This window comes from Micromys minutus (assembly GCF_963924665.1).
Source record: "Micromys minutus genome assembly, chromosome: 3".
NCBI lineage: Eukaryota > Metazoa > Chordata > Mammalia > Rodentia > Muridae > Micromys > Micromys minutus.
In genome coordinates, this window is record NC_137972.1 from 83458607 (window position 1) to 83470999 (window position 12393).

At 43.2% G+C, this 12393-nt stretch overlaps 1 protein-coding gene across 1 annotated transcript in view; it reads left to right on the forward strand.

Moving 5' to 3' along the window:
- Positions 1-232: 232 nt before the first annotated feature.
- The window catches only part of TMC3 (transmembrane channel like 3), a gene marked incomplete at both ends in the record, with an annotated part of 34894 nt that continues 22733 nt past the window's right edge, over positions 233-12393 (forward strand). The window contains 5 exons of the mRNA XM_080914097.1: positions 233-321; positions 1395-1541; positions 6257-6332; positions 10447-10528; positions 12213-12319. Of these exons, the coding sequence (XP_080770223.1) occupies positions 233-321; positions 1395-1541; positions 6257-6332; positions 10447-10528; positions 12213-12319 (501 nt within the window). The remainder of the gene's footprint in view (positions 322-1394; positions 1542-6256; positions 6333-10446; positions 10529-12212; positions 12320-12393) is intronic.

Sequence of the window (12393 nt, forward strand, 5' to 3'; positions counted from 1 at the left end):
ATGTGGGCACACCCACCCCACTGTTACATATGTATGACCCTGGCTGGCCTCCTGGCTTCTTTTCTGCCCCCAGCACCAGCTGCAGGCAGACATTTGCTCCTGCTTCAGAGGGAGGAGAGCAGGTCAACTCTGAAGGTCTCTTTCAGGCAGCTCATTTGGAACAGACCCCTGCCCTGCAAACCCAAGGCTTCTCAACTATTCCCTAGGGACCACTGGCTGCAGACCAGGCCTCATGAAAACCTCAAAGGCATCCCAACGCTACCGGAGCATCCGGAGAAATGCCAGCCAGCACTACCTCTACCAGGACTCCCTGCTGCTTGGGTGAGTACCCTGCTGGGTTCTCCAGTGCAGAAACTTACTTCTCTGGGGTCATGTGGAGCTGGAGTGGGGGCCACAGCAATGCTCAGAGAAACAGACAACTGCAAGCACCAGGCTCCAAAGCCTGTATCCCGCACTTATATTGTTGCCCGCCAATTCCACACATGGGCTTCATCTGCTTCTCTCCGTGTCGGAAGAGAGCAGACAAGACATCTGCCGCCTCTAATAAATCAGGTGTCTGCTGGAAAACGCTTCCGATAATGGAGACGTGGGCGAAGATGCGGACTGAATGTCTTAGGTTTCTATAGGGAGTATTTTCTGTTAAACACTGAAACCTCCTCTGACTCGTCCTCCCCCCCCCAAAGAAAAAGAGAACTTTTCCTTTGAGGAAATAAAAGACCTACTGATCAAAATTAGAGGAAATACGTTGTCTTGCAAAAGCCGTAGAGTATTCATTTCCTCCTAAAACAAAATACTGAGTTACATATTAAGTAGTACTAGGGAGGAAAGGCCCTGTTAAATGTTGAAAAATTGTTCTTCTACACAGTAGCTATGCCCTGAAGAAGTTTGCCCCATGCAGTCATTTAACTCATTTTTTGTGTTTGTAAAACCCACTCTTGTCTTGTGTTTAAAAAGAACACAAGCAAACAGAGGCATCTCCAGGCAGCACAGGCTTGTGTTTATTCTTTTATCTTTACAGAGGGAGAAGGAAGAATTGTGTCTCTAAGCTTTGCTTGTCACCTCAGTGCCCCTTCTCAAAACTACTGCTCCACAAGAGTGGAATCAAACATGGGAATTCCTCTCCTCTCTCTTGCTGCCTCTTGTCTTGTGAAGTCATTCTTTTTCACTGACCGCTGAAGTAACAGAATACCACAAATGAGTTTCTAAGGACTTGTTGACACTACCATTCTGTCAGCCTATGGATACACACACACACACACACACACACACACACACACACACACAGCACAGATGACCCTGGGCCAGTGACATGCAGAAGTTACGCAAGAAAGATGTTCTTTGCTGGAAGCAATTCTGTAATCAGATTTCCTCCATGATGCCCCTTTTCCATTCAGTAACTCTGACGACAGCTTTAATGCTGATGAAGCGGGGGACAGCAGTGATCCGGAACAAATCTTCCAGAATATACAGTTTCAGAAAGATCTCATGGCAAATATCCGTTGCAGACCCTGGACCATGGGGCAGAAGCTGCGGGCACTGAGGTAAGGAAGGGCCTCCACAGCAATCACTGGTAAGAGTGAATATGCCATCCAAGAACTGTGACCATCTTGCATTTGATTCAGAGAAGTCCTAAAGATGTTTGAGAGGACAATCTAGCCATAGGTGTTACAGTGTCTGTGAGTGTGCGTGTGTGCTTGTATGCCTCTGTGTGTGTGTGTGTGTGTGTGTGTTGTTTGTGTGTATGAGATAGTGTGTATGTGTGAGTAGAGTGTGTATGCACATGTGTGTGTAAGTATGTATGAGAGTATGTATAAGTATGTGTGGTGTTCTGTGTGTGAGTATAATGTGTGTGTGAGAATTTGTATGTGAGTGTGGTGTATATATGAGAGTATGTATGTGGTGTGTGTGTAAGTGTGTGTGTGAGAATTTGTATGTGAGTGTGGTGTATATATGAGAGTATGTATGTGGTGTGTGTGTACGTGTGTGTGTGCATATATGTATGTGTGGTGTTATATGTGTGTGAGTGTGGGGCATATGAGAATGTATGTGTGAGTGTGGTGTGTTTGAGAGAATGAGTGTACAGGTATGTGTGTGTGGTTTGTGTGTGTGTGTGTGTGTGTGTGTGTGTGTGTGCAGTGTTGTTGTGTATTTGTTGGTAGACAGTTTTGAGTTGCCAATCTCTTTTCCAAACACTAGATTTTCACATTGTCTCCAAACTCACAGGAGACGGAGTGAGAGCCAAAATCAAAGAGACATCTACTTCACCTCCTTGCTCTTATCTCCCTTGGGGAGGAAATCTCTTCAGGAAGCCAGTTATTAGGATATTCTGAGTCTATTAGAGAGTCTGTCTCCGTCATAGTTAAGCACTTATACTTTGAAGGCAAATTGCCTCCCTAAGTTCAAATACTACCTCCTCAGATCTCTAGCTGTTTGATATTGGGCAGATTCCAGAACCTCTCCATACAGGGTCCTCTGGTTAAAGCTGAAGTGATAGCAAACAGCTGGTTCATCTGCAACAGTGTGCCAAAAATGTGAACAGCTAAACTAACTGTGCCTTCAGGAACACTGCCTGTGCGGTCCCTCAGACCCAGAACCAAGCACAATGGGAGATGAACCCCGTCTCCCCAGCCCTCTCTCACCGCTCATCTTTGTGACCCTGGGAATAGAATCCAAGATTGTACACGCAACAGTCCATTCTCAACCACTAAACTATATTCCTGGTCCCAAACATTTCAAATAATCAATTCAGCCTAATCCATTTGTCCATTCAAGTTTAAACTTTGAGAGTTTAAACTTACTAAACAAAAGATCATGTTCAATATGTGATATTCATAGCTAAGAATTGGGGTGATGGCCACATACTCCATAAGGGACCATGAGCTACCATGAACCAGGAGTGCATGTTCCTTAGAAAGCGTCCCCCATGCCTAGTGTTCAGGCACCTACTGTGCGCCCAGAACTGCTGTCACAGCTTCCCTTCAGGGTGGTTTGTCTAGATGCCAGTGTGTATTTCTTTCAGACTCCCACCTACCAGACTTGCACATCTTCCTATGAAATCACCCCTTTCTGAGACTTGAGTCCCAAGTCTAACCAACATGACCCTCTGACTAAAGACATTCACACTTCCATCTCAAGTGGCTGCAATGGATTCCTCTCTGCCCACTGTCCCAGTCTGATTCTGGGTCTCATCGTTTCTATCCTTTGAGGGTGCACAGCATTCTGCCCACTTTTCAGATGAGAAGACTAATGGAGACAGTAATAGAGCAGCCTGAGCAAAAATAGCCTGTGAATGTATAAATGTGACAAGCTCACCTTTAAACCAGACACTCCAATCTTAAGTCAAGGTCTCTCGTGCTGAACCATGGAGATTTTATGTAATTTTTGGAGCAAATAATTTAAAAGTAAATAGGAACAAGGTTAACTTTCAAACACCATTCAGAAACATTCCCATGTGTGTGTGTGTGTGTGTGTGTGTGTGTGTGTGTGTGTGTGTGTGCATGTTTGAGAGAGAAGGGAGAGGAATGGGGAGAGAGAGAGTGCTGATTTGTGTGTGCACTAGTAGATCAACTACCTTCTGCTTTTCTCTCTCCACCTTATTTTTTGAGACAGACTCTTACCGAACCTGGAGCTCACTGTCCAAACTAGACTAGCAGGCCAGTCGGTTCTCAATACTCTGTCTCTTCTCCTCACACATGGTGTGAGGCTTACAGATATGTGGAACTGTGCCCAGCTTTTACCTTGGCTGGGTATCCAACTTCAGTTTCCCATGCTAATACATTAAGCGATTCTCTCCTTTGAGCCATCTCCCCAAGTCCCAAGACAAATCCTTACAATATTGAGACAAGAACAGAATACTTGCTTACCATTCTTTCAGATAACTTCAGGAATAAAACACAAATTTAGACGTCTGGTGAATTCAGTCATACCTGCTGACTCGCCGGAGCTCCAAAATGTCAGACACAGGCCACACTCCTCAGGCTGACAGCCAGGTTCCTTTTGTTATCCCTTTGTGACTTACATCTCTGCTTCACTAAGTGGACCTGCTGAGGCTGATCCTGGTGTCAGTGACGGGTTCAGAAGGCACTGAACCCCGACTGCTTAGAAACCTGGAGGAACATCATCAGCAGTGAGCTACCTGCTGTGAGGACACAGCACATACTCATTTCCTGTTCCGGGACCTGTGTGATGAGTACACCCCCTCATGTCTCCACGCCCCTCACCCTCCACCATGGAGCCCACTTCATCACTGCATCTTGGCATCTGGGTCATATTTACTGAGTAGGAAGCCCTTCCATGGCAACTGTTTTTTTTTTTTTTTTTTTTTTTTTGGTTTTATTTGTTTGTTTGTTTGTTTTTTAATGTCCGTAATCCACTGTCCTTGACCCAAACTAAAAATGTGGAAAACGCATGCAGGGAACAGAGTTATAAATGAGACTATGAAATCGCTTGCTATTTCGGCTTTTGCGGTATTTTAACTTTTTACAAATGTGTGCTGTGCATATGTATAGAGGGTGCCCCTCATTGTTGCTGTACCTGTTATGGTGATCAGAGTAGAGCCAGTGTGAATGCTGAGCCACAATAATGAAAGTCTTATTGAGTAGACAGGAGGATGGGTTAGTCCAAGGCCATCCTTGGCTATATAGCACATTCAAGGCTATCCTGGGCCACACTCATGACACAGTTTCAGCAAAAACGAAATATAATTACAGTTCATGAGACAGATTTAAAACTCAGAAATTGGTAAAGGAATAATTTGGGGAGGTCACCTTTTCTGTAGAAACAAGAACTAAATAACCCCTCATGACTCTTAAAGGATTGACATCCAGTGGGTATTATCAGGAGGGTTTGCAAAAGGCACATACAGGAATAGCCTATTAAGTAGACTTGTCAAACTAGTGACCCAACTAAGAACTGAGTTCTTTAACAGTGAGTGTGACCCAACAGAAGGGCTGATCATCAGGTATGGTTTAGTGTCTCTGCCTTGGGGTTACGCATCATTAGGTTATTTGAAAACTGTGCATCGATAAAACCCTCTGAAATCAGGCCCACAGTGCTCTTACATTTCATATTGTTATCCACTGGGTAACAGATTCCATCTTTTGTGTGCAAGTACATGTGCATACTTTGTGTGTGTGCATGCGCACATGAGAGAGAGAGAGAGAGAGAGAGAGAGAGAGAGAGAGAGAGAGAGAGAGAGAGAGAGAAGAAGAAGAAGAAGAAGAAGAAGAAGGAGGAGGAGGAGGAGACGGAGGAGGAGGAGGAGGAGGAGAAGGAGGAGGAGGAGGAGGAAGGGGAGGAGAAAGAAGAGGAGGAGAAGAAGAAAGAGGAGGAGGAGGAAGAGAAGGAGAAGGAGAAGGAGAAGGAGAAGGAGAAGGAGAAGGAGAAGAAGAAGAAGAAGAAGAAGAAGAAGAAGAAGAAGAAGAAGAAGAAGAAGAAGAAGAAGAAGAAGAAGAAGAAGAAGAAGAAGAAAGTGGAGACAAAGAAGAAAAGAGAGAATAAAGGAGAGAAGAAGAAACAAAACTTTGTTACACCAGTTGAATTGACAGCACCCCTTCCTACTAAAAACAGACAAGAAGGGACTGGAACGACAGCGACCTCCAGAGAATGTGGGTCAGTTCCCAGTACATACACGGCGGTTTGCAATGGCCTCTAACTCTAACTCCCTGCCCTTCACTGGAACTGCATCCATGTGGTGCACAGATATCCGTGCCGGCAAACACTCGTTCACACAAAATAAAAAGAAAATCTCAAGAACTGTAAGAAAAGGAAATGCCAGGAAGAGGCAGGCTGTCAAGCAGAGGACCTATATGGTAGCTGCTGTCAGAACACCCAAAGCCTGTAATCCCCAGCCAGCTGCCAGCCTAGGAAACATCCTGACAAAGTGAACCATAAGTAACTGGTGTGAATTCATTCTTTCCAACACAAATGATAAGACAGTTTTGAGACTGTGTGTGTGTGTGTGTGTGTGTGTGTGTGTGTGTGTGTGTGTGTCCACATGTCTGCCTCAAAAGAGGGCATCCAATCTCCTGGAACTGGAATTATAGATGTTGAGTAGAACTCAGGTCCTCAAAAGAGCAGTAAGCACCCTTAACTGCTGAGCCATGTCTCTAGCCCCTTAAAGAATCGTTTTAAAAGCGTTTATTTTCTTGTTATCAGAGAGCAGGAATGAAATATTCTAATTCTACTGTTCTATTGGTAGGTGTTCCTTTCCTGCACTGGTAAGCTTGTGGTCACTTTCATGTTCTCCTTCTCTTAGACGAGCAAAGGAGATTGTGCTGAAGTTTGAAGGCAGGCTGACCAGGACTCGAGGCTACCAGGCAGCAGGAGCAGAGGTAAAGAGCACACCATGTCCCTGTCCTCACACACACTTAGGACTGCCCACCACTAACAGCTGTAGAATATCAATAAGTCCACAAGTTCAAACCCCACCAAACCCGGTTCTCAGCGCTGGAGACCACCAGTTACTAGTTATTTGGTGTAAATAAGTGTAATTTATAGGGGCAAAAGAAAATTTTGTGAAAATACCCGCCAGCCTTCCTGACTCAGCCCCATAAATGTTCTTCCTGTGCTTTGTCCTGTGTCTGGCTGCGCTGCTGGAACACTCACACCTAGAGTTACGTAGGCAGATCCCAGCTCTCACCTAATGATTAAAGCTAGGGGTGGATTACCCTCTTTCCTAAGCAGATAGCTGAAACTTAAGTTGAGTATACTATGAAATTTCCCATTGCCGATGAGATTTTTTATCTTCAAAAACAGAAAAAAGTTATGTCTGTGCCTACTCAGCCCCAACTCAGAATCTTTCTTAAAAAGACATTTTAATCTTAAATCCCATTTAATGCCATTATATAAATACATGCTTTTTATTTCGTCATAATGACAACATCTTCTCCTTCCCTCTTTGCCCACTTAAAACCTTAAATATTCTTTTATTGGTCCACAGCATCTGCTTATCGTTTTACAAAACTGTTTAATTTTCCATCACCAAGTGTCTGTTCATTTTGTTATTTGGCTGCTGATAGATATTAAAGTTGCTTCTAGCTTTCCCTAGTTATAAATTCTAAAAACACATGTTTGCTAGGTGCAGACTCTTTTGTCATTTTAAATTCATGTTTAGGCTAAATATAGAAACTATAATCCACCTAAGAAGCATTATGAGTTCGGACTTTTTGGGTTTGGTTGGTTGGTTAGATTTTATCTTTTGTTTTGTGGGGTGTTGTTGGTGGTGATGGTGTTGGTGGTTTGGTTTGGTTTGGGTTTATTTTTTGGTTCTTGGTAAATGCTACAATTTATTTTCCAAAAGTCTTAACATTTGTATCATCATATAAATAATGAAATAAGTAACCTGACCTTATTACATACACACAGATCTTGAATGTTATATTTTAAGTTTACTAATGTAACAAGAAAGGTATAAATAGACTCTTATTAAATTTTCTGAAACAACGTTCATTAACTTTGGAGGTCTAAAATTGATTTTTAGAAATCCTCCAAGGTTAGGCCTTGGCGTTCTTTCTTCTTACGCTTCAGAGAATCATTTTTTGTTTCATAACCAAAATGACTTCTGCCTCCTTACCTCAGCTGCACTGACAGGGAGTTGGCGAGGTAAATATACAGAACACAGCTGTATTTCTATGCTCTCTTGTGCTTCTAACTTTCTGCTAGTTTTCTGTCACCATATGAGACACTATGGGGAATTGATTTTAGATAGTGCTAGGCCTTTCATTGCTTGACTTCAGACAGTATATAGACATACACACATATACACATTTTGTATCTATATGAGAAGAGGTGTTGGTACCTTTAACACCATCAAATTTACTATGGATAAAAAGCATAATCTTATTTAAGGTGAAAATACATTAACAGGCTAGATGCGGTGGCACATGTTTGTGCTCCCAGCACTTCTGAGATTGAGACAGTAGGCTCCAAGTTTGAAGCTAACCTGGGCTACAGAGCAGAACTCTGACCAACAAGCGTTTAAAAAAGAAAGAACATCACTTATATAAAAGGCACTCAGAATTATCAGAAGAGTTTTGTAACAAAAATAACCAAATCCCTGCCCTACTTAGAAATCATCTAGTTCTCACTGTGGGTATTAGTTACTTTGTGATAAAACAGCAGAGACAAAAGCTACCTATGGAAGGGTTTGTTTGGGGTTTTCAGTTCCAAATCATGATCTATAATGGCAAGGGAGGGACGGTAGCTGGGGGACCACGTGTTTAATCACAAGGAAGTAGTGTGAGGCTATGAAACCTTGGAACCCATGTTTCCAGTGACCTCTTCCGTCAAGGCTGGATAACTCCCCAACCAGCACCATCAACTGGGGACCAAGTGTTCAAATACCTAAGCCTGCACGGGCCATTTCTCACTGAAACCACTGCACAGGGCATGTCTCCAGCCCATTTAGCATTGCCCATGCCTCTTCCAGTTCAGTTTAGTTTGGGGCATAGAGATGGCAGTTACTGCTCTGGTTTGTTTGTTAAATGTGGCTTCATATTCATTTGGCCTCAGCTCAGGTGCATCCTTGGAAGCTACAGCATCCCAGCCTCCGTACATGAAAGTGCTTCCAATCCAGCCTGAGTAGGGTATGGGATTGCTCTTGGTTATCCTCCCTGTACAGGGACACAAACTTTTCACTAGCTAACATGTATCCTGTTTACTGTCTCTGCTACAAGAAAATACAGCCAAGGGACTCTAGACTTGTTAGAAGTGAACCTACTTCTCAGGAAATACCATACATGTTGTTAGAACGGTTATCCCAGGTGGACAAGAGCTTCTCTCACCAATATAAGTGACAAATTTTACTAAGTAAACGATTTAACAAATAACCCAAACTTACCAATTACTAGAATATTCTAACCAAAAATAGTCACCAAAACACAGTCACAGTTGTGACTTGCTTCATCAAATCTTGCTGAGTTCTTTCTGTTTTTGTTTTTTTGTTTTTGTTTTTTTTTTTGGTTTTGGGTGGTTTTTTGTTGGATTTTTAGACCTTGACTCAGTCTAGATTCTCTGCTCTTCTGCTGTGGGGGTTGAGGGCGATCATCAGAAGACAAAAACTAGAGCTCAGACAGATCTTTGGACTTCTCCTGTGCTTCTCTGTCTTTGGGGCTTTAAAGCATCGAGGAGACTCAATGTTTACTAAGCCTTTGATGAATGATGGTTGAGCCTGCCTGCCTCTGGGGATCTCTGTTCTGGGCAGATGATGCCAGGCAGACATAAGAAAATTGAAAGAGAGACCAGTGACTCGAAGAAGGCAAATTTAGAGACAGACATATTTCTTTCTGGCTACTCACATGTGGTCTGTATGATTGCTCACAGGAATAGCGGCTGCCTTTAACTTGGTTCTCAACTCATGAGCTAAAGACAATTCGAACTTCTAATACAACTCAGACTTCCCTGTGCAGGCAGCTGTCTGGCCTTACCAGATCCATCCAGAATGACATTATCCTGTGAGTCTGTGTTAGGACCATGTGTTGTCTTACAGTTGGGAATGCAGTAATTACATTTGTGGCTCTTCCTTGTGCAGTGATATCATTTGCTTCCAACACAAACCAGGGCTGTTTGTGTGTTAGAATGCACAACCTTTCAATTTTGCTGGAGAGCAAAGCCAACATGGTCCACATTCTGCTTTACGTTCCTTTGAGGAAAGAGTAATGATTTCATACTTTTGGCAGTTCTATGAGACCACAGACAAAATTCCCAACCTTATTCCTGGCAGCTTCTGCTGCGACAGAGGGTAGAATACATCTTGTAGGACACAGATGCACCTGGAGTGGAGCTTATTTTCAAAGAGAATTCTAGATTTTTGGTCTCTGAACTTGGGGGGGGGCAGGTAGAAACATCTGGGGTACTAATGAGTCAGACTGATTCCTGGGCTCCATTCACAAATCTAAGGGTCTGTGGCTGCCTCAAGTGTGTATTGTGAGATATCATTTCTAATGGGATTTACATTTTCCTAGTCCTCAACCCATGAATAAGGTAGACTGCGACCCAAAAGATGATAGATCACAGGGTTGGGATGTAACTCAGTTGGTAGAATGGTTGCCTAGGATGTGCAAAGCCCTGCTCTCAAGTAGCATCACATTAAACTGGCTGTGGTGGAGTCCACTTGGGAGGTAAGGAAAGCAGGATCGTAAGTTCAAAGCCATCCATAGGTACATAGGGAATTTGAACCCAGCCTGGAATTCACAAGAGTCTGCTTCCAAAAAGGAATGTAGACCCCATAGCTGACAGTGCAAACCAGATATATACCAGCTGGTCAGGACATAGGGAAGATAGGGAGGTACTTTGTTCTTAGAGATGCTTAGTAGCCCAAGAAACCATAATTAAAGGTTTTGTGAATGTGTCCAGGAGCCCCTCCTCCATCCAGGATACACCCCAGAGTTCTATCTATTACAAAGGTTATAAATGAGAAGTTTTCTAATCATGGCCTTTCCTCTCTAGCTCTGGCGGAAACTTGCCCGTCTAGCCTGTAACTTTGTGGTCATCTTCATCCCCTGGGAAATGAGGATAAAGAAAATTGAGAGTGAGTATTCCCCGGAGGACTGCAGGTGTGATGTGCCACTGTGGCCAGCACATAGCCTGAGACACCTGGTGAGCCTCAGCCACCATGGAGTAGATTCAGCCCAGAACACTCATATAGACTCAGAGATGGAAGACTTAGTGCCCTCCCTACCCCCCAGGATGGGAAGAACCTTCATGTTGCCTTTCCACATTCTTCCATGATCATTCCTAGTACATTCATTCAGTCAGACAGCAAACTACGAATGATCAGTGAAAAACTGTAAAGGTAAGTAAGATAGTAACTTCAAGATATAAACATGAAAATACATGGTTTTTTATAGAAAATACTGTAAGAATTTAGAAAATACATATTAAAAATAAATACCCTAAATCTCTTTCTCCTCCCCCATACACAGAAGAGTGAACAAACTTTTTTTTAAAGTCGCAAGGTGAAGAAAAGCATAAAATTGGAGCCAAGATGATGATGTTCTTGTGAAGAGACAAGGCACATTTATTTCAAGTTGTAGACTTTCCCAAGAGTCAGTTTCCGAGTTTAATGCTATTCCATAATGTATTGCTCAGAGGTCATGATCAAATGATCAGAAAATGTAAGAAGAAAAACATCCAAGAGATAAATTGGGAGATAGGAGTAGGGAAATATTCTCAAGAAATTGCATGACCAAAAGGTTAAAATAAAATACGCGATTAAATGCTCAACAGACAAACAGCAGTGTAGCCCGGCACAGTACAGGAATTGACCAGCATTCAGAGGAACAGGCAAGCGTTTCAGAAACAGGAATGTATTCTGTCACTACTTCTGCATCCAACTGTTACTTGAGTCAATAGAAATCACTCTGTAGATTCTACTAAATATATAAATGTACAGTCAGAAATCATGAAAACCATTAAAAAAGATAAAAGAAATGAGATCTCAGCATGGGGACCTGTTTAATCTTAGAAGTAAAGGGTTAAACTATCTAGAAAAACTACTGGAAAACACTTTTTAAAGATGTGTTTATTTTCAAATGTATGGATATGTCACCTACGTGTACATGTCTGTCACCTCTGTGTGTTCTGCCCAGTGGCCACCAGAGGGTGTCTGGAAGTGGAGTTGCAGATGGTTGTGAGCCACCATGGGGATGCTAAGAATTATATCCAACTCCTCTGTAAGAACAGCTAACGTTCTCACCCACTGAGCCATCTCTTCAGCCTCCGAAAACAGATTTCATATATTTTTTTTTTAAAAAATCAAAAGCTAGCTTCAATGGAGTGAAATGCTCTCTTACCATTGAGAGGAAGTGTGTGGATCCGGAACATTACAGACTTCCTACATATTCTTTATCTGACTTCACTGGAACAGTTTCAATGTCTTCACGGAGACAAAAGACCTTAGAAGAACCTTGGAATGTGTAAACCAATGCAAAGCTAGAACAGCATATGCAAGTCTCCTGACACTTGAGGCAGCGCGTTTGGTTCAGCATACTTGAATGGGCACAGCTCTAGGAAGATTGTCAGCGTGTTGATCAGCTAGAGCTGGTCTTTCTGTGTATGGAGGCAGAGGCCAGGGAGAGAATGCTGACCCAGCAAAGCAGCCAGCGGTGGGGGATGGGGGACACCATATGACGTCACTCTGTACGCTGCCGGTGAACGTGTAGGCTCTCTGTGCTGTGACACTGAACAGAGCCACTCTCTGTTGTCCTTTCTAGGTCACTTCGGATCTGGTGTGGCATCCTACTTCATCTTCCTCAGGTGGTTGTTTGGAATTAACATAGTGCTCGCGGTGATGACTGGTGCCTTTGTTGTCCTCCCCGAGGTAAGCGTTGTCCCAGGAGGGAGGCCAGAGGTGCAAGACCTGAGGGAGAGGTGGATGTTAGAACCCGCAGCCCT